The sequence below is a fragment of the Neovison vison genome, chromosome 12, assembly GCF_020171115.1.
Source record: "Neovison vison isolate M4711 chromosome 12, ASM_NN_V1, whole genome shotgun sequence".
NCBI classification, from domain to species: domain Eukaryota; kingdom Metazoa; phylum Chordata; class Mammalia; order Carnivora; family Mustelidae; genus Neogale; species Neogale vison.
Genome location: NC_058102.1, coordinates 93,343,033 through 93,370,008, shown reverse-complemented (window position 1 = coordinate 93,370,008; position 26,976 = coordinate 93,343,033). Strand labels below are relative to the sequence as shown.

General features: G+C 45.8%; 1 protein-coding gene across 1 annotated transcript in view; it reads left to right on the top strand.

Moving 5' to 3' along the window:
- PPM1H (protein phosphatase, Mg2+/Mn2+ dependent 1H) overlaps positions 1-26,976 on the top strand; it is a 257,080-nt gene that overhangs the window by 127,467 nt on the left and 102,637 nt on the right. The window contains exon 4 of the mRNA XM_044228930.1: positions 5,770-5,882. Coding sequence (XP_044084865.1) covers positions 5,770-5,882 — 113 coding nt within the window. The remainder of the gene's footprint in view (positions 1-5,769; positions 5,883-26,976) is intronic.

Sequence of the window (26,976 nt, the reverse complement as noted above, 5' to 3'; positions counted from 1 at the left end):
TTCATACTGAGAAGGCTGCATTGTCCATTCTTCCTGTGTCCACTGTGGAAGTCGAACCTTAGTTTCCAAGAGGACCAGAATCTCAGGAACTTCTGAAATGACCTCCATTCTGCTTCCCCATGGCACTTTGTCATGGTGCCTCCTTCGGCGGCTGCGTCTTGTCACCTGTGGGTTAGACTGTTGCTGGGCCCGGATGATAACTGTCTTCTCTATCCTGATGTCAGCCTTTTCCTTGCTTGCCCACCCTCCCCAAATAGGGTCTCATTGTCAGCATTTCACACTCATGAGGGAGGTCGCTTCCACAACTGGCCTTTGCAGGAGATCCCGGCTTTCTTGGAATCACAGCACAGTCAGCACAGATGAGCCTTGTAGCCTACCACCCATGGGATTTGAGTTCTGGACACAGGCACGAGGAATTTCACAATTCCATCCTATTTCCTTTTTCAGTGTGGGTATGGATTCATCACCAGAGTGAAGAATATTTTAGAAGTTTGCTTGTTACAAAGGAAGAAAATGGCAGTATTTTCCCTTGTAAAACTACCACACATCTTCCTGTTACTGAGCTAATGACTGGAAATAGCACCAAGCTTGGATTTATTGGTCCAAAAACAAAAACAAAAAAACCATATGGTGACACTGCGGTGAAAAAGAGGATAAATGCAAAGCTTATTTATAGTTTTTAAATCCTAGTGTTTTCCAGAATTACCATATTCATGGTAAGCTATGGACCTGCATGTCTGTCTGTGTTTAATTAAGCTAATTTTATTTTGTCTTTGTTTTTGGTAGAACAGGAAATTCCTCCAAGAAGGAATGAGCATGTGATTCTACCAACAGCCAGCAGGTGGCAACATGAGGCAATCCTGGGGTGGGTTTTTTTCCTTCCCATTGCCTGGCTGACAGATTGGCTTGTTCTCAGAATAAACCAAAATCAGACCCAGATACTGAAACCATGCAGAATCTTATTATTTGTGACTGACACTATTAGCAATGTGCTCAGAACCGTGTTTTAACCCATCTGTGGGGAGCTGCCAAGTCCTATTGAAACTACCCAGCACTCATTCCCTTCCGTTGTTTGATATTGCTGTCCTTTTGGAACCTGAAATTGGTCGGAAACAAAGAATGATCCTGGAGTTGCGTCATCTCTGGGACTTTCAAACCAAATTACAACCATCCTGAGCAATACATTTTCTCTCTTGCAGTTCTTTCCTGCAGAATTAGTCTCATTTCACACATCTTATTTTCCTTCATTGCCTTCTTTGAAACAAAAGGGAGCAAAATAAAATCCAAAGTCTTTAGAAATTGGAACTATTCTTAAGATTTCGAGATAGTCCTGGCTTAAATGTAGTATTTAGACAGATGTAACACAGGATAAATCAGTCCTGCTTAAATACAAAGTGGCTCTGAGAGGTCTGTAGGACTCTTGACTGAGCAGATAAAACAATCTTGTTAATTGAATATTGTGAGTGTGTAAGTTGGTCCTTTTAGATCATACTTGAAAAAGAATGATAGTACATGCCTGTGTTTTGCTGGTAAGTTATGCTAGACTTATATCTTCTGGTTTGTTTACAACTAAAATGGGGAAATATTCCAAATTGGTCTATATTTAGCACAAAGCAGTGCACAGGTTTTCCAATGATTTCATTGATTTTTTTGAAAATATACCCAAAACTGAGGCTTTGTAAAATATAATAATAACTATACATTTATATGTGTGTGTGTGTATATTTTTATGTGAAGTGTGAGTAGCTTAAGCTAATTGGAAAAGTTGAGGGTTTAAAGAAAATGGGTAGCTAATTCAGCAGTAAATATCTTTATTGACTTCATTTATCGTGTTTGATCTGGTAGTAAAAGAACCATGCAGATGGTCCTTTAATGTTCCTTTCAGTACTAAGATTTTGCGAAACATCTTTTAAAGAGGAGTAGGTGGTGTAGGAAAAAATAAATGTGCTATTTTGGCTTGTAGGGAGGGGAGGGGAAGCAATTATTTTTAGAATATGTTCTAGTTACACCCAGTTTTAGAAGAAATAGAAGAGTGTATTTTAATGTCAGTGAATCCTTCAGGGGGATGTAGTCTATGGAAACACATCTTTCAAATCCTAGTCACCAAGTCTGGAATCTTTCAAATCCCAGAGAGCATACATGTAATTAAAGTGTGTGCGCACACATGTGCATCTGCACACACACGTGTTTCACCACACAAATGGTGGGGGGTGATGAAAGCATGAACATATTAGCAAAGTTTCCTGGATACAAAGTAGCTAGACATTAATCCACTGTTTAAGTGATGGTGCTGCCAAATTTAGGGCTCCTTAAGCTGGGGAAACTACAGAGGGAATGTAGTTGAAATATAGGAAAAGATGAAAGAAATGATGGAATCAATTAGAAAAAAAAATTGAATCCCACTATTAATATAATAGCAAGGGAGTAATTGGGCAAGCTAACAGGAGCGTTTTCCCCCAGATTGAAGGCAGATAGGAACTCTGCTGTAGGAGAAAATCATAGTGTCGTATGTACATTCTTGCCTTGATTTTTTTCTTAAGGATTAAATAATATTATAATCAGGTTTTCTTATAATGTTAACCATGACAAATAATGTACATGTGATGCAGAATGAACTTGTCTGCGTCCCAGTGGAGATTTTTGCCATGGATGGTGCTTTTACTCAGACTCTGTGTACCATAGCATTTTCTTTCAGATTGCACCAGGGATGTCAGTCTTTTGAGGCTTGTTCACACTCCAGCCCGTGTAGAGTATGCAAGCAGTTGGGTGCTCATGGGGTTTGTTGTGTTTCTTTTTTTTTTTTTTAAATAAAAATAGTCTTTCATTCAGGCATTAGGTATTCAAACAAACGTTGATTCTGGATATGAAAGGACACTTTCTGTTACCCTCAGAAATTCCTTCCAGTATATTAAGAACAGTTATGGAGTAGTAGTATCAAGTGTGGACTTGATATACAAGTTTATATATTAATTGGATGAAATATTGTCTATCAGAACATCAACTTTATAGAACTTATTTAAATGCAAAAGAAAGGGAATTATCTGTCCACAACTGCTTTGTGAACTGGGTTGTTGGTTCTGTTCTTACGCATTGTTTGGAGGCTAGACAGAACTTCAGACACCTTGACATTTTCTTTCCCTTTCACTTCCCCGTTGATGGTCTTCTTGGCTGCTATCCTTGCCCCTCCTTCTCCTCGCTCTCCAGGCTCCTGCTGTCCCATGCAGGACCTTGTAACCATTCATTCATTCTTGTCAGTGGGCTGCATCTGAAGTGAGGCATGGGTTCCAACTTAATCATCATCTCAGTGAGCATTTGCTTGCACTGTAAGATTTTCCTTTGTGAATTACGAACAGGGGTCAGGTGGTGAGGATGTAATTTAGAAACCTGGGCATGTCCAAAAGTATTTCTTCATTTGCCTGTTTAACAGATTAAGAACCATCTTTTTTTTTTTTTTTTAAGATTTTATTTATTTATCAGAGAGAGAGGGGGAGAGAGCGAACACAGGCAGACAGAATGGCAGGCAGAGGCAGAGGGAGAAGCAGGCTCCCCGCCGAGCAAGGAGCCCGATGTGGGACTCGATCCCAGGACGCCGGGATCATGACCTGAGCTGAAGGCAGCTGCCCAACCAACTGAGCCACCCAGGCGTCCCTTTTTTTAACCTGGCCTGGTTTAGGTGTTAAGGGTCTAGCAGCAAGCAATAGAGGTCTCTGCTCTCAGTCATGAAGCTTCTGGCCCCGGGAAGGATCCAAATGGCCCGCTCAGCCTGTCACACATAACATCCAGTTTAATACAGTAGTCCTCTAAGAAACTAATGGATACAGGGTTTGAGTACTTTTTTTTTTTTTTTTAAGATTTTATTTATTTATTTTATAGAGATCGCAAGATCAGGCGGCGGGGTGGGGGGCGGGAAGCAGGCTCCTGCTGAGCAGAGAGCCCGATGCAGGGCTCCATCTCAGGACTCCGAGATCATGACCTGAGCCGAAGGCAGAGGTTAACCACTGAGCCACCCAGGTGCTCCTTGAGTACATTTTTTAAATCTGGCACAGTCTTCAAGAGTGGTCCTCATGCTTGACTCTACAGCTGGAGTTTTTCTTCACTTCTAAACTACTATGTCCCACATACACACATTCTTACCCCCAACCCCCATGGTTCCTCAGCCTTCCCCCCCACCCTTACCCAGTTGATCCCCAGCAAGTTAGTTTCTCCCAGATCCTGTTTTTGTACTTTTTATCTCTCTCTCTCTTTTTTTTTTTTTTTTTTTGTACTTTTTATCTCTTTTTTAACAGTGTGCTGGTCTTCATCTGTTTCCTCGGCTCTGGCTCTTCTCCTGTTTCCAGTTTCTCACTGGCGATTTATCTGACTGTGTATTACCACCGCTGGCCCCCGGCGCCAAGCATTTGCTGATCAATGCTGGCTTACCGGATTATCTCCTCCCTTCTCTATGAGGAGGATGGTCAAAGCAGCAGAGTTGCAACTCTGTGGGTTTCTAAGAACCAGAGAAGTGCCCTACCCCTTTGTCTACCAGGGACATCCTAGAATCAGCCAGAGCACGACTTCCTCATCTGTTTCCTCCTCCCTCCCTCTGCCCCAACCTTCCACTACCATGAGAATGTCTGGCGTTATTTTAGCCAACATTCATTTTGTTTTCCTAGCTCAGCTCACATTTTTCTCAGGTCATGGAACCGTGATTCTGTCAGTGAGGCGGGATTTCACAGATACCTCTGTCTTGGATGATATCTCTCTGTCCATGGGAGTCTTGGTCAATTTTTCATTGTCTTGGGGAGGCCTCATTAGGTGGCGGGTAATGATAAGCCTTGGAGGAGGAGAACAAGATTGAAATCCAAACTCCAACCAGGTAAATATGGGCAGGTTACCCCCCTTCTGCATCCAAGCATTGAGGTTAATAATACAGTTTTGAAGGGGCACGTGGGTGGCTCAATGGATTAAGCCTCTTCTTTCAGCTCAGGTCATGATCTCAGGGTCCTGGGCTCTCTGCTCAGCGGGGAGCCTGCTCCCCCCCCACCCCCGCCTGCCTCTGTGACTACTTGTGATCTCTGTCTGTCAAATAAATAAATAAAATCCTTTTTTAAAAAAAAAAATAATAATACGGTTGTGAGGATCCACTGAGATTCTCTATGTATGGGGCTTCACGCCCGGCCTGACACAGAAGCCGGGCTCGGGAAATACTAGCTGTTCCTGTGAATGTGTGTCCCTGCTGTGAACCAGCGGCTGGGGGAGGGTGAAGTCAGATCAGAGTTTGGGAGCTTCTATCTTTGATTAATAAGACAGGGGGTTGACTCCTCCCTGCTTTGAGTAGAGGACACCATCCTTCAAGTCACTTCTCTTACCTAGCTGTAAAAGCAACTGTTGGAGACTTTGGGGTTAAAAACATTGCTCGGGTTCAAGTACTTGACCTTACCAATATTTCTCTTGTCGCAGCTCCAGCCGTCCATACAAAGACTACATTTTCCACAAGTTACATTTATTGAATACAGTTGGTTTTCTTTTTCTTGCTTTTGTTCAGATTAGATCTGTTTGCCATTCCTTGTTTCCTGTCTCTGGTCTGCAGATGGTCTAGTAGACCACGGTTTTGTGTCTGTGTCCCCAGTGAGACGTGCTCTTCAGGTGGTAGAAGAGTACGGAAGATTTTCCTGTCCCATCTTTGACGCGCGTTCAGACTCAAAGAGCTGTGTCGAGGGAGTAAGGTTCAGAAAGTCTTTGATAAGAGTTCCTGTCCATTCCAACACTGACTTTGTTTTCTTTCTCCAGGACCTTCAGATAGAACGAGAGAGGAGCTCATATAATATATCTGGGGGCTGCACGGCGCTCATCGTGGTTTGCCTTTTGGGAAAGCTGTATGTGGCAAACGCTGGCGACAGCAGGTAAGCAGTTTCTGTGTCTGGCTTTTACTGATTTCCAGCGCCTTCGATAATTTCTGTCCTTTTTAAAAGAATTAAATGATGGGCAATTAGATATTGAGAAAGAGGATCCTTCTGCATCTGAATAAAACGCAGTTAAGATGAGTCATCGGGCTGGTATGAGAAGGTGAAGGCTGTCTTCTGCTCGCCCACCAGGGCAGTTTGCATGTATACCTGTGGCCAATTTAAACTTTAAATTTAAATTTGGTTGTATCCAAATGTTTTTTGACTTCAGAACCTGATTTGCAAGAAAAGCTTAGCAGAAGCATAAAACGTGAGAGTGAGAGGAGGGAGGAGAGGGATTTGAATGAAGGGGGTGTTTGGAAGGGGCCCGGGAGGACTCCACAGCTGGTTCTGCTTCTGCTCAGTGACTTTGCTCTGTCCCCTCCCAGAAGCCCACGAGTTTCTCCTTTTATGCACAAGCCCTGAGAGGCTGTATTCTTCTTTTCTGGGCTCAACTGAAAGGAATTTTGGCCACGAGTTTATGGTTAACCCCTACTCAATCCAGCATTACCAGGCATAAGATAAACTTGGCTTTTATTTTAAATAACTGAGGTGTCCTCACTTTCGGCGCAGGGGATTTTAAAATTATAGACTTTGTGAAAAGTGTTCTGATATGTATGACGTACTTCTCTGCCCCTTTAGTCACAGCATATGTTGGCTTCTTGCTAAAGACCGACTCTTTGTTTAGAAAGCAGTCGGAGTACTGGACTCCGCAAGATGTCCTTAGGGAACCAGTGATGTCCCTGCACAGTCTGTGGTCCTAGGATGCGCTCATTCCTCCATCCCCTCCCTTCAGGTCACATGCCTCTTCCAGCATCCCTGCTTGCCCTGGCCCTGCTCCAGGTCTGACCCCACTCCCCCTGCTTCCCTGTTTGCATCAGGTCGCAGCTGAAGAGGGACTCCCTCAGACCGCAGAGGAATTTACCTTACTTTTACTCCCATTTACAAAGCCTGTGGGAGTTTTTATTCCCTCTACTTAAACATCCTTTCTTGCTCTTCCCACTGAAGAGTCCAGAGAGTCAGGGAGAGCGAACTTCTAAGGCAGCAGTATTTGGGGTTTGATAATTGATGGGTTTTGAAGGTCTGTTTATTTTTACTGTGTATGTGGATCTCCACTAAACTCTGTGTCTCCATTTCAACATAATGTTGTGCTGGGTAAATGGAAGTGTCCGTAGGATACCAGGTGTACCCCATGGCTTCTACTTCTTGGTGTCATGACAGATTCCTGGCCGAAGACAGACTCCTGCTCAGGTGGGTCAGCTGAGTGAAGGAGCGAAAGGAAACCCACTCAGAAGACGTTTACCACCTGAGGCCTGCAGGGCCCGGGGAGGATTTACTACAGCAGAACCCAGGAGAGTCGGGAGGAGAAAGAACTCCCTGGGCAGGAGCTACAGGGGAAAATGGAAGAAACACTTGGACTTTCTCTTTCCATTACCACCCCCAACCCCCATCTCTTGCCAGCTCGCCATTGGGCAAGCCTAGCTGGGAGCCAGGTGACAAGTAGGCCAGAGAGAAGTGGGCCTCGAGGTCAGCCCCGCAGGGCACGCACACTGACCAAGATGGCCTCTCTGGGGTAGGGGCAAGTGGAGGGTAATCAGCACGGCTGCTGCTTCTCCTTTCCTTCTCCATCCCAGGGTTTGAGCTTCTCAACAATAGCAAGCCTCGGGGCGCCTAAGTGGCTCAGTGGGTTAAAGCCTCTGCCTTCGGCTCAGGTCATGATCCCAGGGTCCTGGGACCGAGGCCCTCATCAGGCTCTCTGCTCAGCAGGGAGCTTACTTCCCTTCTTTTCTCTCTGCCTGCCTCTCTGCCTACTTGTGGTCTCTGTCAAATAAATAAATAAAATCTTTAAAAAAAACAAAAAATAAAAAACAAGCCTCAGCCTTCCACCCTGTCTTAAGACAGGTACTGAGGAGCTGGCCTCTGGGCCTATTGTTGTGTTCCAGATCTTGTGTTTATTTGGAGATGGATGAGCAGCTCAGGCAGTGATGCCCTTCTGTGTGGAGGGAGACCGAATCAGTGACTGAGCTGTTGATGCTCATAGTCCTTTGTCTTTACATTTAGCTCCACGCCCTTGGAAATGACTGCCTTTCTAGCCCTTCCAGTGAGTAGGGGGGTGACAGAATGCCTTGCTCCCTATGGACAGGCCCACCTCTCATTCCAGGGAAGCACCTCTCACCAGATGGTCTCCAACTCAGACAGTAATCTAGCTTCTGGGCCCAGAGTATCTCCATGTTGGATTATCTTCATTTTGAACATAGTTTTCTTCCAAGCTCCAAGCTCTTAACAGAGCCACTTACCAGCCACAGCCTCGATCCCGCTTCCCAAAATCTCTAGTGCCCTGTCCAGGACCTGCCACTTTCAAGTATCCATCTTCTGGGCCCCTCTTCTCCCCTTGTCCCCCTACCTACCCACTTTTGTTTTTAAAGTGCCAATTTCCAGGGCGCCTGGGTGGCTCAGTGGGTTAAAGCCTCTGCCTTCGGCTCAGGTCATGATCTCAGGGTCCTGGGATCGAGTCCCACATCGGGCTCTCTGCTCAGCGGGGAGCCTGCTTCCTCCTCTCTCTCTGCCTGCCTCTCTGCCTACTTGTGATCTGACAAATAAATAAATAAAAATCTAAAAAAAAAAAAAAAAAAAAAGGTGCCAATTTCCAGACCAGATCAGGAACTCTCCTCATCTATAAAAATAGTGGTGGTAGACAAGATAATTCCTAAAGTTTCTGGCATCCTATAGGTTATCCCATGAGGAGTGATATTTTGAGCAAGTAAAGTGATACTATACTTGTGGATTTGGGGAGATAATTTTTATCTTTCTTAGAGTTGTTTTTGAAATATTAGTATAACACAGGTTCCCATTTTCCTAAATATTTATACAAGTAGGATATTTTACAAGTTCACAATAATTTGAAATGCCTAATAGGTACTTTTATCCTTATTAAAGCTATAAAGTGCACACAGACACACAAATTATCCTATGATAAAAAAGTATCTTTAAAAACCCAATAAGTTAATTACATGTGTAGTGTTCCAGCTCCAGTATCCAGACATGAATTTGGGGTTTTATGGGTGATTGGTTGGGTTTGCTGTTCATGTGTGGGTCTTAAGTCATATAGAAACCTAAGAGCAGTTGGAGTTGTTATTTGTATGCACAGTCTAAAGGATAACTTACAGGGCACTTACTCATTAGGGTGCTGTTTCCAGCTCTTGTGTGAGCCACAGATACTCAGTTTCATCTTAAGCAGTTTATGTACTAGTTTATGTACTAACTAGTTTATGTTCTAACTGCCTAGTTTATGTACTAACATTATAACTATTCGAGTTTACAAAAATACTCAGTTATTCCCAAGAAACAGCAACTATGTGAACTCTGGTGAGACTTACCTAAATATAAGTCCATTTTCCCTATGGGCAAGTAGTCACGAATCTGAGGGCTGAATTTAAACAGATGATTAGAGCTGACAGAAGTTTCTTTCTTTTTTGAATTATTTTTATTAACATATAATGTATTATTTGCCCTAGGGGTACAGATCTGTGAATCATCAGGCTTACACATTTCACAGCACTCACCATAGCACATACCCTCCCTAATGTCCATCATTCAGCCACCCTCTCCCTACCCCCCACCCCCCAGCAACCCTCAGTTCATTTGTGAGATTAAGAGTCTCTTATGGCTTATCTCCCTCCCAATCCCATCTTGTTTCATTTTTTTCCCTCCCTACCCCCCAAACCCCCTGCCTTGCCTCTCAAACTCCTCATATCAGAGAGATCATATTATAATTGTCTTTCTCTGATTAGCTTATTTCGCTCAGCATAATACCCTCTAGTTCCACCCATGTCGTTGCAAATGGCAAGATTTCATGTTTTTTGATGGCTGCATAGTATTCCATTGTATATATATATACCACCTCTTCTTTATCCATTCATCTGTTGTTGGACATCTAGGTTCTTTCCATAGTTTGGCTATTGTGGACATTGCTGCTATAAACATTCGGGTGCATCTGCCCCTTCAGATCAGTACTTTTGTATCTTTGGGGTAAATACCCAGTAGTGCAGTTGCTGGGTCGTAGGGTAGCTCTATTTTCAACTTTTTGAGGAACCTCCATGCTGTTTTCCAGAGTGACTGCACCAGCTTGCATTCCCACCAACAGTGTAGGAGGGTTCCCCTTTCTCCACATCCTCACCAACATCTGTCATTTCCTGACTTGTTAATTTTAGCCCTTCTTACTGGTATGAAGTGGTATCTAACTGTGGTTTTGATTTGCTGAGTGATGTGGAGCACTTTTTCATGTGTCTGTTGGCCATCTGGATGTCTTTGTTGCAGAAATCTGACAGAAGTTTCTAGCAACAGGTCCCTGATTAATTAGGTGCTGTTTTTTTCTTCTTTATTGCCAGATATTGGCTGCTGTATGTTTACTTTAAATCTTGACAGCTTTGATAGTGAAAGCAAATCATCATCGTAGGTTCACTACCCCATAATTATTCACACTCAAGAGAAGAGAAGGTTCTCTCTGGATTGATTCAGAAGCTACTGGTGGTCAGGAATTATTTGCTGAGCTCTGTAGGGAGTTGTGAACACTCTGATTCACTGTCGGGCACATGTGGGGTGGGGTTGTACTGAGGGACTGCCTCATGTTGTTGGTGGCTTAGTGGTTTCTGAGTCAGTGATTGCCCTCGGTGTGGGGCGCTCCACAGGGGTGCCAGGTGACCAGGGCACCGTCTGGGACAGACTTGCCCTTCGCTCCTCTGCTGAGCTAACCAGCCAGAGAAGAGCACACAGGAACTACCTGATGCATGACAGTTGCTTTATTTTACCTAGGCAAAGGCGGCCAACTGAACACCTAGGGGATCGTAAGGGACTAGGAAAGAAGCAGATGGTGGGCAGGTTTTCCCCTCAAGCGAAGAAAGACCTGGTAGCATGCAAATGTCATGCAAAGCAATATGCAAACTTTCACCCATTGTGTTTGAGTCATTGGCTCCTTAGGGTGCTCTGAGTGATTCTTTGATTTGAGAAGATGCTTTGACTCCATTATAGAGGACGATTTCATTGTATTTCTAGAGCACTAAGGCACTAAGAAAGCAAAGCCATTTCCACTTATTTCAAACAGTGTCTAAAAGTTTGGCAGCTGAGACTAGGTGAACTCATTCAGATTAAAGAAAACCATTTAAGATTTGTTAACTTGATGACTCCACCTGCCAGATTATAGTAACAGAAACAATCAGACACCTAATGAGTGCTAGGCACATGTCGAATACTGTAACGTCACAATCCTATTTCTCTCATCTGTTTAGTGAGAGTAGGCCTTGTCAATATCAGATAAGGATACAGAAGCACAGCGAAGTGAGGTGATCTGCCCACAGTCCCACAGCTCCCAAGGAGCCTGGCTGCCATCCAGCCCAAGCCTGGAAGTCAGAGCACCACATTCTTCATTAATGTACTCTGCCCTGGGGTTTCCCATCCATGCTAAGACCCACAAGGTTTTTTTGTCACTATTCACATTTTAACATCTCTAAAATCGAGAGTTTCTAATTAACATTTTTTTCTTTGCTATTTGTTTTTTTTTGTTTGTTTGTTTTTTTAAAGATTTTATTTATTTATTTGACAGAGATCACAAGTAGATGGAGAGGCAGGCAGAGAGAGAGGGAAGCAGGCTCCCTGCTGAGCAGAGAGCCCGATGCGGGACTCGATCCCAGGACCCTGAGATCATGACCTGAGCCGAAGGCAGCGGCATAACCCACTGAGCCACCCAGGCGCCCCTTCTTTGCTATTTGTATGTAAAATGGTGACATACCTTATGATCCATGGCATCTTTGATTCTACCTGAAGTGGTTTATGGGGTGTCATTGAGGGGATGACTGTATTTAAAAGCTGTTTTACATGCATTGCTATACTGAGGCAGATAAGCTTTGGGTGGTCCAATTCATTCATCATGATATAAGGAATATTTTCTCAAAATGAGGGCTGCTACCCACTTCCAAAGGCCCTAAAGTTCTATGAGACCGCTGTAAATTTTGTATTTTCATTTTGGTGATCCTCTATTGGAAATAAGCATTTCCTGGATTGCCTGGCTGACTCTACCTTATAAAAGATAACTGCCATGAATTCAGACCCCCCATTTCTCATGTTGTAGGTCCTCCTAGGAAAAGATCAGGAAGGTCACATGTGTTCATGGTATAGCTTTGTCTGCAGAAGTAAATAAGCAATCCACTAATTGTCCTTAAAATGAAGCCAGTTAAGTCCAGCCAGGGTGATTTTCTTTCCTTTCTCGTTCCCTCATTTTCAAATGTCCAGAATTACCCACCATGGAACTTACAACTTTCCGTATCCATTCAGAGGTGAATTCTTCTGGCAAGTCTGAATTTTCTTGGGGATGGGAGTTGTGTATTAAACCAGACTTCTATTTCTAAATTCAAAACTAGTCATACCGGGCGCCTGGGTGGCTCAGTGGGTTAAGCCTCTGCCTTCGGCTCAGGTCATGATCTCAGGGTCCTGGGATCGAGGCCCGCACCAGGCTCTCTGCTCAGCGGGGAGCCTGCTTTCTCCTCTATGCCTGCCTCTGCCTCTCTGCATACTTGTGATCTCTCTCTCTCTCTCTCTGTTTCAAAAAAAACAAAAAAAACAGTCATACCTCTGTGATGATTCATTTCTTAGCCTTCTTCCCTTTACTGGTGGTAAGACAGTGAAACATGATGTAACTTCCTCCATTCCAAGGGAGGGTAAAGAACTATTCACTCCTTTTTATCTCCATGGACATAAATGCCCAGTACGGAACCTTCCTGAAACTACTTATTAATAAGTGGTTCATCTGTCCATACCTACCACTGGGCTGCTACTTTGACAATGGCCTTCCTCTGAGTTCAGAAATAGGTTTGATCTTCTTCCATTAACAACATTTCCATTAACAACTTCCCCACGCCTCTCACTGTTCACAGGTGTCTGAGAAACAGTATGTAGAGAAATGAACACTAACCAACGTTCTGTACTATGAAAGCTGAATTGCTGCGTCTTTTTCCTGCATCATCCCCATTTTGTAGCATATACTTACATAATTCCTTAGCTCTACCCATAACCTGTAGTAGGGAATAGCAGAAAGAAAATACTACTATGAGATATTCACAAGTACAGAGACTCTGATGGCTCAAAGCAGTCTTTACTTTTCCTATCAAGCCACTCACTGCCTGTACAGAGGGCACCTAAGAGACCCTTCTCTCTCTGGATTTCCTTTGTGTCTCCTCCTCTTGGATATTTTTGAACCTGTCTCTGACACCCCTTGCTCTTACTCAGTGGTTCTCAAAGTGTGGCCAAACCAGCAGCATTTGGTGCACACTTATTAGAAAAGTAAATCCTAGGGTTCTGCCCCAGGCATACTAAATCAGAGCCCCACTGGATGGGGCCCAGCAAACTGTTTTCTCGAGCCCTCCAGGTGATTCTGCAATATTTCAGAATCCCTGCTCTGAAGTCTACCCCTGGGCATGTGAGAGAGCCGGGAAGGAGCCACTGTGTTACCCAGGGTTTAACCCTTCCAGGTCTTCCTGGCCTGAGGCTAAAGTGCCAAATTGCAAAGGCCTCCGGCATCCCTCCTACCATCCCCACTGCAGCCAGATACCACACTCAGGGGCTTGTCTATGGTGACGTTGCCCCTGTTGTCCCTGACGCTGCTCCTCTGTCAGCTGGCTGCCAGGTCCTGTGCCAGCCCACTACTCTGGAGCATAGGTCCTTTTCCTGGAGAGGTGCGAGTTAGAGGAAGGATCTCTTGCATGATCCAGTTCCTTAGCTCAGAATCTCCCACTGCCTGTTGGGTAGTTGTGAAGCCCCCATCCCATCCTGTACCAGACTAGGATTCCCTTCTCTGAGACGGGTCAGGCCTGCGCCTGTGTGGACTCTGGTCTCTCATGGTTGGGCGCCCGGAAGAGTGTCCTTCTGGCTGTGATTCCATCATCCCACCCAAGTCCTGCTTTGAGCAACTTTCCTGTACTCCCAGCCCAAGAAGGGGCTGGCCTGGGAAGTCTCGTGGTATTTGTAGTAATGGAATATTGGTCTTAGAAATACTGGCATGAAAAGGTTGTGGTCAAGGTAGTAACTTCATCCCTGGCTGCTGAAGGTGAAACCGTGGGTCGGTGTCATGAGGGAGCGTCCAAGTGAGAATCCCAAGGTTCTATCTTTGGACCACTTAAGCCATCACCAAGGTTTTTAGAGTCCAGTCATCTAATTTGCCGATCATGTGAAGTCAGGTAAGATAAGGTAGCAAGATACAAAAAGACCTTTAGTACCTGGGAAAGTGGGCTAACCCTAATCAGGTAAAGTTTAACAATAGTGAAGGTAGAGTATCATACTTATTGGAAGAGAAAAAAACTAGCAGAAGCTTATCAGTGGCTCACATTTTTAAAAAATGGATTTAAGTGAACAGTAAATTCAATCTGGTCAGCAGTGCGATGTAGACACCAGAATCTGATGTAATCTTTGGGTGAAGCATTGGGGGTATAAGGCAAACAATGCCTAGTGGTTTTTGTTGGCTTATTTTGTCTCAAGCACTCTTTCTAGTTTCTAGGGCTTTACACAAATAATTGATTAATCCTCATACCAGCTCTTTTGGGGAAGAACTACTGTTAATCTTATTTTACATGTGAAGTCTGTCTCTAGGTGACACAATTCAACATGTGCGTGAATGAGCAGGAACATTCCACCGAGAGGCCAGAGTGGTGAAGGGTTTCCGAGCCATGTTTGAAGGGAGGAGAAAAACTGAGACAAACCAGAGTTTTTTAGTCACATGGAAAGATAATTTGTGTTGGTGCAAGAGATCTTTGGGTGTTTGTGAGTTATGGGGGAGACTTGTAAGGGTTGTTCTCCGTGAACTGGGGACAGAGGTGACAACTGCAGGAGGATAGGGCTGTGGTTAGGAACAGGGGCTCAGACTGGCTGAGTTCAATCTTGGCTCTGCCACTTTTGCTTGTATGTGACCTTGGGCCAATCTCATGCTTCTGATGCCTCAGTTTTGCTGCCTGTGAATGGAGATGTGAAGGGAGGATTAGATGAGCAAATGCACACAGGCTCTCGGACTGGAGCCAGGTCTACGTAACTGCTCAGCAGTAGTTAGCTGCTTTATTGTCATCGTACTGGGTACAGACTCAGTGAGAGCTGTATACAGATGTGGGGGGCTGCTGTGGAGAAGACTGGGTTCGTCCTTAAGGAAAATATTTGTGCATCAATTGTATAATCACCTAGTAAGAACATTGTACTAAGTAATTTGTTTTTTTCAGGGTCCCCATTATGCTTCAATGGCTTTAGGGGAATCTATAATATTGTGATGTTTCCATTTTCCTTTTTTTTTTTTTTTTTTTTAAGAGAAAGAGAGAGGGGCAAAGGAAAAGGGAGATAATCTTTTTTGTTTTGTTTTGTTTTGTTTTGTTTTTATTTGGCAGAGAGAGACACAGTGACAGAGGGAACACAAGTGGGGGAGTGGAAGAGGGAGAAGCAGGCTTCCTGCTGATCAGGGAGCCTGATGCAGGGCTCAGTCCCAGGACCCTGGGATCATGACCTAAGCCAAAGGCAGAAGCTCAAAAACTGAGCCACCCAGGCTCAGGTGCCCAAGAGAGAGAATCTTAAGCAAGCTCCACACCCAGTGCAGACCCCAATGCAGAGCTTGATCTCACAACCCTGAGATCATGATCCGAGCCAAAATCAGGAGTCCGATGCCTAGCCAACTGAGCCACCCAGGTGCCCCTCAGTTTTCCTTCTTATAAGAGATTAATGATCTCATGATTTGTATGAGGAAAGGTACAGAGGTTTCCTCCTGTCCTTTGGGTAGGCTAAGTGTGGAAACAGTAGACCCACAAATTCACTGTCTAGAGAAGCAGTGACTTTTTTGTCTCCTGTAGGCGTCCAGGGACCTGGGACGAAGGAGGCTCTGTCATCTTTAACACTTCATCTCTGAGGGTGCATCAACATCCAGTGAGCTGGAAAGGGTCAAGAGTGTGGAGGGGGAACAGTCAAGGGGGGTTTTTATGGCCCTGGCTCAGAAGAGGCGCCTGTCATATCTGCATGCTTTCTACATGCAGAAGTCAGGTGCTACAAGTCAGGTGTATGGCCATCCAAGAAAACAAGGCTTCTGGGACATGTAGTCTAAGTTGTTTTCCCGGAACCAAGGGAAACTACTTTGATAAACGTTTGGCAGTTTCAGCCAGCACTGGGCATGAGAAGGGAATTCATGTTAAGTGCAATTAGTGATGCTGTCTTTGTTTTTGATACATTTTCCCCCATTGAGCTGAGGAAGCTACAACTTGGATGTCATTATCTTTAAAGCACAAATACCAGTGATCTCTTTTGTTACTTTAATTTTGTCACTGTTAGTTTTAGAAGAGATGCAGGAAGTTCAACTTAAATTGTCAGATAGCAAAGAACTAGCTGTCTCACCGTGATCCACTTTCATCTTTGAGAGCGTATTTGAATAATGAATAAGCCTGCAAGTAAATAGCATACTGAATATATTTGTCTTTAGAAAGTTCATCACAGAAAACGATACTCATTTCATGCTAAGGAAGAAAGGGGACACTAACCAGGGTAGGGTGTGACTATCCTGACGTTTTAGCAAAACATGTCCTGTTCTTTTGAGATGAGGTTTAAATTCTCATAGTTATGTTGTAGAGATTTTTAAATGGCATGCCGATTCAGGTCAACAGTTCCGTGAAGGAGGCCATTACTCATTAACCATCACGTAGATGAGCACACCACGTCTTAGAGAGCTCCTGTACCTTGCCCAGAGTCATACTGTGTAGTGTGCAGCTAGACTCGAACTCTGGCCCATGAGTCCCAAGCACGTGTGCTTAACCACTGCCCTGTCCTGAGTCCCGAATCGTCCTCCCCTCGGATAATTGCACCTGCACTTCAGCTGTGGGTCTCCCTTAGCCACTGTCTGAAAATGTTATCTGGGATTTATATCTAATTTTTTATTTCATGTTCTTTTTTAAAAAAATAATCTTAATAAATCTTCGGTTGTTAAGACACACAAATGCTTGAGTCCAACCAACATCAGGGCCCCCAACCTGAGGTGTGAAGCTGACTTGAATCAAAACCATACCAAGTCATGACCTAAGAAGAAATTCTTCTCCTCCCCCAGGAGGAAGTGGGGCCAGCTTCTCCTGTAGCTCTCTGATGCACTGCAACCTTCTGTGAGGGGGTCTGGGAAACCACTCCTCCTTGGGAAGGTACCAGAGGGATGAGTCCGAGGGAACCCGGAGGTGTGGAGAGGATGGAAGGTAGACACATGAAACCCACCCCAGGCAGTTTCACTGGCTCCACCAGCCTGGAGGCAGGCAGTGGCCGGGGTGCCGGTGGTGGCAGCAATGACAGCGGCGGGTGTCCTACCCACAATGGTAGTGGTTATAGTCGCATTAGTGGGCACCAAGGCAGGGGATGGAATTTCAGACGAGAAGATAAAAGAGAGCCCACTCCTCAGCTGGAGAGCAGAATGTAATACTAAGGGAGAGGTGATGCCCAGTGCTCAGGCGGCTGCTAACCTGGGAGCTGCTAGTTCAGAGTAAGAAAGGAGTTAAGCTTTGAGATGTGCTCAGCCTTAACATTCAGTGGTAGACTTAGTGCTAGAATCAGTGAATCTGGGCCTCTGAGGGCAGGAAGGCTAGCACTGGATAGTTGGGAAGAGCCTAGGTCATGGCTTCCCAGGAGGCTCAGATCTGGGGTAACCCCACTGTTACAGGTTCTCAGGGGGCCGAGGCTCCCTAGAGCTGATAGAGGTGGCAACGAAAAGCTTCTCCAGGCATCTTGTCCATCTCTTGGCAACTAAGCTGGTAAGGAAAATGGAGCAGGGTCTCAGCTGAGTGGGTCAGGTCAGCCTCTGGCTGGGTGTTATGGAGTGGTCACCAAATTTCAGAGCTATGGATGTCATCTCTGAGATGCATTAATAAGATCCTTTTGACTCTGTTTGTTTGCAAAGCAGGGAACTGAGGCTCCATGGGGGATGTGAATTTTGGACCCTGTCACAGTTCAGGACAAGTTTGGAGTTTACCTCCGGGTCTCTAGGCTCCCAGCCCAGTGTGCCTTCTGCTGCCGGCTCCTCAAGCCAGCCAAGGGCAATGTCCTATATCCGCACTCCGGAACCTTTGTTTCCTCGGTGCTTTGGGATTCTGTACTTAGGCTTTTGTGTCTCAGTAATGTTACAAAAATATCAACCAAGGAGAAGATGAAATAGTCTTCATAATGCCCTAGGGCAGGTGGTGGCTCAGCAGTCAGTGGTGGTCGGGGATAGTAGGGCAGAAAGATTACTCCGTGCTAGAGACCGCAGATGATACTGAGTGCACGCCCAGCAGAAATCTTGGAAAAGGAGGAAAAGGAAGGGATTCCGGGTTCTAGTTTCGGCTCTACCCCTGGCTATCAGTGGGAACTTGGGAAAGCCACTTACTCTGGGCTTCAATTTCCCTATCAGTAAAAAAGGGGATCTGGGTTTCTCCAGTGGTTCCCAGAGCGGTTTCATGAGAATCACTCGGAGTGCTTTCAGAGTGAAGACTTCCACCCCCACTTTCAACAGTGCTGGTTCAGTAAGCTTGAGAGAAGCCCGACAATTTTTAATTTTTTAAAAAAATCCCCCAGGTGGGTATTAAATGAGAGCATACACATTAGGCATTTATCCTCCGTGGCCGGCACATAGAAAGCACTGAGTACATGTTAGCTATTAATCTGTGTTAAAATTTAGAGTCAGAAGTGCTTGGTATTGGTTAAAACTGCAGAGTTTCAAGCCAGGAGGTCTGGTTTGAACTCCAGCTTGTCACTGACTGTGTGACCTTGAGCAAGCTAGTCATCTGCTCTATGTCCGCTTCCTTCATCTGTAAAGTGGGAACTTCAACAGTCCCTGTATCATAGAGTCACTGTGAAGGTTAAATGAGTTAATGCAATTCAGCAAATATCTGCTGTGTGCCAGCCACTGTTGTAAGAACTAGACACTTAGAGTTAATAATGGAAACAAAACCTCCTGTCCTCTTGGAGTTTGCATTTCAGTGCAGGGAGACTGGCCGTCAGGAGAATCAAGAAGTAACGCATAGATTGTAAAACCATTCTTACCTGCTGATTGAATGCATTTGAAGAATTCAAATTCTTTCTGCCATATGGAAAGCATTTAATATATGTCATTAATATTAATATTGATTATCAATATAATATGATTACTGCTGTCACTACTAACACCGTAAATAGAGTTTTGTCACTTTAGTATGTCTTAGATTATCATAGAAATATGATGCAAAGAGGCGCCTGGGTAGCTCATTTGATTAAGCAACTGCCTTCAACTCAGGTCTTGATTCCAGAGTCCCGGGATCCAGGCCCACATCGGGCTCCCAGCTCCGCGGGGAGTCTGCTTCTCCCCTGACCTTCTCCTCTCTCATGCTCTCTCTCACTGTCTCTGTCTCTCTCTCTCTCTCAAATAAATAAATAAATAAATAAAATCTTTTTTAAAAAATAGGATGCAAGGTAAAATAAATTTTGCATTATGGTACAGATAACTTGTGTATGAAAGGGTACATTATCTCTGGGACTGAAGTAAAAGCATGTGCTATGAACTTTTTAAATTGCATTCCTGAGCTGTTTGGGGACTGTAGTATGGAGTCCAACTCCTCTTACCCAATACTGCTGCCAGATGTTAGCTCTGGACTCTGAAACTATTCTTACCAGACTGGATCTGGACTACATGCCGAATTCAAGTCAGCACACTCTCTCAGTCCATCTGCGCCGGGGCTGGGGGGGTTGTCTCCATATTGTTTATAGTCATACTTTCCGTGCATTGGAGGCACGCTGGGCAGCCTCTCCTCGTCTTTCCAGCTCTCAAGCTTTGTGATTCTTTTTTAACCTAGTGTTTTGGCAAGCAATGGTTGTCTCTAAGTAACATAGAAAAGTTCTTTTTTTCAGCAAAGCCCTTTAAAAAGCCTCCAGGCTTTTACGCATTCAGCAAACAAACAAGTCTTTTTTATTTTTTTTCCTTGCAAGACTTAGCTGTGAAGTCAAGGTCATGCTTCCCAGGGAGCTAAGCAGCGCGAGAAGCCCTCAATCATGCTGCTGGGCCCAGAGCCCGCCTGACCCTTTGTGTTGGGCTGTGCTTGACCACCCAGCTTTTGGATCCCTGCTTTTCTCTTCCAGTGGCAGGCCAGACGGTATAGCCTTTCCCAGCTGCAGAGTGGGGACTTGTTCCCTGCCATGTGCCATCAGACCTGCCTGCCAAAACTGGATTCATGCAATTGACTTTCACACTGATTTCTCGCTACTTACCACCACGCCCACCCCCTCTACCTACCCCCACCCCACCTACCCCCACCCCACCACGACTTGGTTCTTTTTTGGGTCAAAGTTTATGTATAATTCCCCCCGACACACATACACCCTCAGTCATGCTTTTTGTAAATCTGAGCTGTCAGGTCATAACCGTAATAGCCACCAGTATTCCGAGGACAGAGGGTCGCTCTTCCAAACAGGCTGCCCCAGTTCTCAATGTTGATTGGTCTTTTAAAAAATGGCTAGACTGTTCACTTTTTAGACCCTTCATTTAAGTGAAATTGCATAGCCAAGTCTCAGTATAGAAAACAGAGGAGAATACTTGTGATAGGGCAGGTTACAGAGTAGTGAATAACCCAGATTTTGGAGAAAACTTCTCTGGGTTCTCTGGTCCTGGCTGCGCCTCCTCGAGTGCTGTGTGACCTTAAAGTGTGCAACCTCTCTGTGCCTTCATTTCTTTATCAGTGAAATGGGGATAGTGAGACAGATACCTTATCTGTAATAAGGCTGGTAGAAGGATTATAAGCATACAAAATGCTAAGTGCAGCTCCTGGCCTGGAGTAATTGTTCAATAAATGTTTTTATTACTATAGTGATAATAATGATCGTTAACCTCCATCTCAGTCCCTTAGGGTGTTCTATGAACTTCTTAAAAACCACTGTACGGTGCTGGGCTTTCCGCACTGTGTTCTCACATCGTGCTTGTGCCTACAGAAGGCATCGAGTAAATGTCAGAGAACAGGGCCTAGCAAGCCAGTCTTCGTGTCGTGTTCCGGAAGGGATACTTAATGATTCCGATGATGAGCAGTCTCTCAAACAAGTCTGTCTAGGCCCTGAGACTGGTTTTCTTGGTGACCGCGCAGCTGTACCCTTTGCCCTCTGCATGAGGAATGAGGCTCACCGGGATCCATGTGGGGCCTTGTCTGTCCCCTGCGGCCGCTGCGGTTCAGCAGCTCCAAAGGCTCCGGTGGTATTCGCATGTAAGAACAGCCACGCGCACACGTTTTAGCTTTTCCTGACCTCGGGCTCTTCTAGAAAACCTCCTTGTTTCCAAACAGTATAGATTTGAAGGTCAGAACATTTTGGGGGTGATGAGGCCACATCAGAATGAGCTAGACACTGTCCTGTTGCAGGCCGCTGTACTTTCTGGTGCAAATACTAAATTACGGGATACCGAGGCATTAAACACTGTTTCACTGCGTTGCCAGCAGGCACTCTTATGGTTGCCCCAACATGCCTCTCTCTCTCTCTCTCTCTCTCTCTCTCTCTTTTAAATATATTTATGAGAGAGCTCACGTGCGAGAGAGCAGGGCAGGGGTGCATGGCAGAGAGACAGCGTCTCAAGCAGACTCCATGCTGAGCTCAGAGCCTGACGCGGGGACCAATCTCCTGACTGGAGCCAAAACCAAGAGTCAGAGGCTTACCCCACTGTACCACCCAGGGGTCCTGACCCAGCATATCTGGAAGAACTCTCAGGCCTGTGATGTGGGGAATGTCCAGTGCTGCTTGAAGGAGAGGCAGCACTCGTGAATTTCCCAGCGTAACTGTGCATAGCATATGCACTGTGGGCACATGAGAACATGTGATGAGCTGTGCCAATGAAGTATGTCCCAGGACAGGCCTCAAAGAAACCCGACAATGGTCTTAGAGAGCCAGACACACCCCCGCTCTCTTTTCTTTCAGCATTTGCCATTTCACAGAAGTTTGCCTGTGGCGGCCAGCTTCAGGAATACACTGGCAGCTTCCACTGGTGTTCTTGGTCCCATCTTTCCCGACCCAGACCCAAGGCTCCACTTCTGCCCTCCCCATGGCCTTGACTCTGTCCTTGCCCCTTCCTTGGAATACAGTTTACTTCCCCACTTCACTCACCCTACTTCTGGAACAACTGGCTAGCTGCTCCCTAAACACCTGTCCTCTTACCCCGTCCCCCCCCACCTGCATGGGGGCCATGAGGCACTACCTTGCCAGCCTTCTGTGCAGTTAGGTGTGGCTGCATGGTGGAGTGTTAGTGGGGGTGGGGAGGGGGAGTTGTGAGCAGAAGTAATGTGTGCCACTTCTCAGACCTGACCCATAAAAACCTCCATATGCTGTAATGATTTGATTGTGTCCCCCAAAAAGGTAGGTCTAAGTCCTAACCCTCAAATCTGTGAATGTGACCTTATTTGAAAATAGGGTCTTTGTAGATATAATTAAGATGGAAGTTGGGATGAAGTCATAGTGGATTGGGGCAGTTCCTAAGTCCAGCGACTGGTTTTCTTATAAGGCCACGTGAAGGCAGAGACACACTGTGAAGGTAGAGACCAGGAGTGGATTAAGTGACCCAGGTCAGAGAATGCCAGGGACTGCCAGGACTCACCAGAAGCTAGGAGAGGCAATGAAGGATTCTCCCCTAGAGCCTCCCCTAGAACCTGCAGAGGGAGCAGGACCCTGCTGGCACTTGATTTCAGGCTTTCAGCCTCTAAAATGGTAAGAGGGTCGACGTCTGTTATTTTAGGCCACTCAGTCTGTGGTAATTTATGCTAGCCCTAGGAAACTGCTATGCACACCGTCCTCCCTTTCTGCCTTTTCTGCCATTGAGAGGTTGACCTGCAAGGTTGGCCTGGGAAACACGACATGGAGGATTTCCTGTTCTGACATCCCTCCTGACGTTTCCAGGTCTGTCACTGGATGAGGGCGGCCCCCCACACTTGTGACTCCTTTCAGTGGTTTCCTGTTTGAACTACTGTCTTGATGCGAGGAGCCCTCGTTGGAGAAGGTTTTGAGAAACAACTCTGGGAAATGGATTTTTTTGTATTTACTGAAGGGATGCAGCTGAAGAGCCTGTTTGTTTCCCAGAGTCCTCTCTCCTGGGTACCACAAAGACCTTTTCTCTTGTGTGCATTTTAGAGAAAGGCTGGGGGTTATGAGGAGTGGGACAGTTTTTGCATTTTGGACCCTGAGATGAGTAAACTGATGGTGGTTTTTTTGGTTCCGCCGTTAGGAAGCATTTGTGACTGCTTCTAGGAAAGTTAAGAACCTTACAGCACGTGTGTTTTGTATTAACTTAGTTCCTAGCCTCCTCTGATCTTACCTAGTTTTATTTCCCATATATATTTATTTTCTCTTTTACCTGGTGTCTATTCGTGTAATCTCTCTTTAAATCCTTTCTGGAACAAAGTAAGGTCTAAATAAATAAGATGTCCTGCAAACGTGTTCACACTTAAAATGTCCAAAATTAAAGGAAGAGCTTAGGCTCTCCCCAAAATTGCTTATAAATAGCATTGTTGTTTGAATAGACCATGATAGCATTGAAATCATGGAGGGCTTGATAATATTCTTTAAAGGAGCCTACGCAAGTAGGTGCGCCTGGCCTGGTATGACGCTACGTGGTGGGTGCACAGGAACCGGGAATACAAAGGAGATGGTTACTTGTGGGGAAACTGCCCCTGGCACATGGAGGTGCCGCATAAACATGGCTTCAGCCCCGTTGCCCTGGCTTCCCGTCAAGACTGATTCTTGATTACATTGTGAATACATCCTTTCTCGTGACCTCCATTGCTTAGCCCTCAGTCAGGACCAGCACATCTCTCACTTGAACCCCACCGATAGGCTGCTATTTCCCTCGTTCAACTCTGCCCTGCAGTGATCCACTTTCTGCACACAACAAGCGTGGTCTGCTTTGTAGAAGATCCATCCTCTGCTCCAAGCCCTTCAGAGCTCGTCTCTGATGCCCTGCCAGGCCTTCCGACTGGCGCTGCCCACTTCTCCAGCACTCCCAACCCCATCTGGCCTTCCTCATGCCCCTTGGCCCCACTCATCACCCATGCCCAGTGCACTCCCACCCTGGAGGCTTGGCGCACACAGTCTTTTCTGCCTGCACTGTCCCCCCACTGCCTACCCCCGGCTTTGCATGTGACTCTCCACGGCGAGTCCTTCTGGCCTCATTGCCCCCTGCTCGCCTCCTACTCTGACATGCCCCGCCACCTTCCTGCGCAGACCGCAGCCCCCCCCAAGGCTGTAAGCTCCGTGTGGCAGACGGTTCTCTCGGGTACCCTGCTGTCTGTGCCTGGCACAGGGGAAGCACTCAGGGAAAGAAAACGAGGGAGAGGAAGCAAGGTCTTAGAAGTTCTAATTTGATCAGTAAAAGTATGGTTTTACTGGGGCTCCCATTATGCTCGAGGTCACATGGGTTTAATTTCAGCTGATGGTTTATGGCTGAAAAATTCCAGCTTCTTTAGAGGCTGAGCCCTCCTCCCTGTGTTTGGGAGGTTTTTGTTTAGCACAGCTATCACCCAAAATTGTGACAGATTTGCCTCCGATTGGTGCCTCAGCTCTGTCGAGCCACTTGCAGCCGTGGTCTCCTCTTATAAATCGAGGGCATACCTAGATTTTCAGTGCATGGTTTCCCCTCTCTACAATGTAGGACATAAGCTGGGGGACTTGGCTCTCCCCAGACGGTACCTCTCCACATCTGAGCTCCAGAGTAAGTGATCTCTCTGGGTGCACACTCTCTCCCCTCTTCTGGGTCACTCCCACTTGTTCTCATTTCACTATTTTTGTCCCTGGTAATTTTCTGGAGGGAAATTCACCAGAGTTCAACAATTTTTCCATTACTGGATGTGACCAAGGAGAGAAGAGGGAGGGTGGTCATCACTGGCATGGGGCAGGAACCCAGTACAGGTGGCAAAAAACAAACAAACAAAGCTAGTTGCTGGATGAAGGCAGGAATTCAGGACTGGGAAGAATCCTGGCCCTTCTTAGAGGGTAGCGGAAAGCATCAGTGAGTGCCCCTAAATGTTCAAAAACAACCAGGAGTTTAAGTGGGAAGTAATGGTCCACTAGGAGGAAGGGGGAAGCGTAGCATATCAAAGAAGGAACCCTGAGGTGAAACGGAAGATGGGTTTCAGTCTTGGCAAACCCCTCGTCTCTCCCTAGACCTTGGTCTCTTCATCCCTAAAATGAAACGATCAAACTGATAGGATTTCTAAGCTCAAAAATTTCTGTGAAGAAATGTCTTTTCCTACCTCTCTGCCTTATGCACCTCTAGTAAATGTTTAATGATCTACGATAAATTTTAGCATCACGTCAGTGATTTCAACTTTCTGTGTTTGACAAGTGTGCTCTCATTACCCCCCCGAGAGAGCCGCCGAGGAAGCAGCGAGCTGGGGACCCACAAGAGGTCGTAGCAGTTTCTGTGGTGCTTCCGCCTGCTCTGTCAAGTACTGAACCACTAGGCTCACAGCTGAAGAGCAGTCCGCCACTCTTGCGGCAGGGGGTCTGGAGCATGGTCCCCGAGGGAGCCCTCCCTCTGCGTGGATTCAGCGCCCCGGGCCTGGCAGGTGTTCATGTATCCATGGCTGAGTACACCGTTCGGTCGTGCTTAAGGCTTCTGGATAGCCGTGTCCGCCGCCGTGCTCAGAGCATCATCTTCAACCTGAGACTCGGTGGGTCCCCCTCAGAACCATCGCAGGTCATTCGGCCACTTTATCCCCTTTTTATAAGACAATTTTTTTAGTCACTCTGGGAAGTGGCCTGGCCACACAACCTTTCGAGGGAAAGAGAAACCCACTTTCTCTCTTGTGTCAGATACCCTTTTATCTTCTCTGCCGTGTAAAGGTATCGAGAAAGTGTGGTCAGCAAGAGAACGAAGATCGCAGTTGTGTACGCAGAAAGAGAAGACGTGTGGAGCTTTGGCGAGGTTTATGTCCCACTGCTGAAGGAGAGCACACGTGGGTGCAGCCAGGGAGCTGTATGTTGGGGTTCACTGTCCCAGGGAGTTGTCCCACATTGTCTGGTGAACGTGCCTCGTGGATCATCTTTAAATTCCGTCCTCCTCGGAAACCAGTGAAAACAGTTTTAACGACAAACACATAAACCGTGGCGATCGAGAAGCCCCGCACATGCAGGGACCTCCCCTTGGCGAGAGGGCTGTGGGCACCGATGAAATCACCCTCAGATAGGTTTCATCTGTGGAGTTCATGTGAACTCTGACGCCACCAGACCTCAAGGCAAAAATAGATGCTCTTCAAAGACTTTATAGCCTCCAACAGTTGTTCGTGTGGAAACCAAATGAAGATGTTGATTCTCATGAAAGGGATCTCACAGCTACAACGAATGGCTCTAACTGATCCCAGCCAAACATGAGAAAGTGTGAACTTTTTCATTTGTGATTGAAGGAATGTGATTGGAATTAGGATATATTACTTGAGGATTCCAGGGCCGTTTTAAGCACTTAGCTTCAAGCCCTGCAGTTAGCCTTTTGAACAGCAAACTCATGTTTCGAATTATAACAAATGGCTCTATTAATGCTCTCTCGAATTGCTTCTGAACCTCACTCTTAAATTGCACCAGGCTGAGGCTATAAAGGTTTGCTTGCCGAAAGCTTCCATCTGGGTTTCTCCTTTGAGAGGGAGTTGTGAATGGGAGCAGCCAGCGGGACCGGGGTGATTGTGCTCTGAGAGCCTCTTGTTCTGTGGTATGGGACTCGCTGACCAATGCCAAACATTCAAAATGTAAATCTGAATAGATCCATAGAAATTGGGACACGGAAATATGGGATTTGATGGATTGTGTTTCTCCTGAGTGTTTTTGTAGAGCAGTGTTGTGGTAGGAAATGCCTCTCCAACAGGGTTATTGTAAGAACAAGCTTACAGCTTGAACCTTGCCCCTAAAAGAACATTTGAAAACAGTGTATCTATGAGGACACATTTCTGGTGGATTTACTCCAGTGGGTTTTTCTTCCAGTGAATTTACCTCTTTCTTTGTTTTGCTTTGTTTTTTTCCTTCCTCATTCCCGAGATACAGGAGGGTAAAC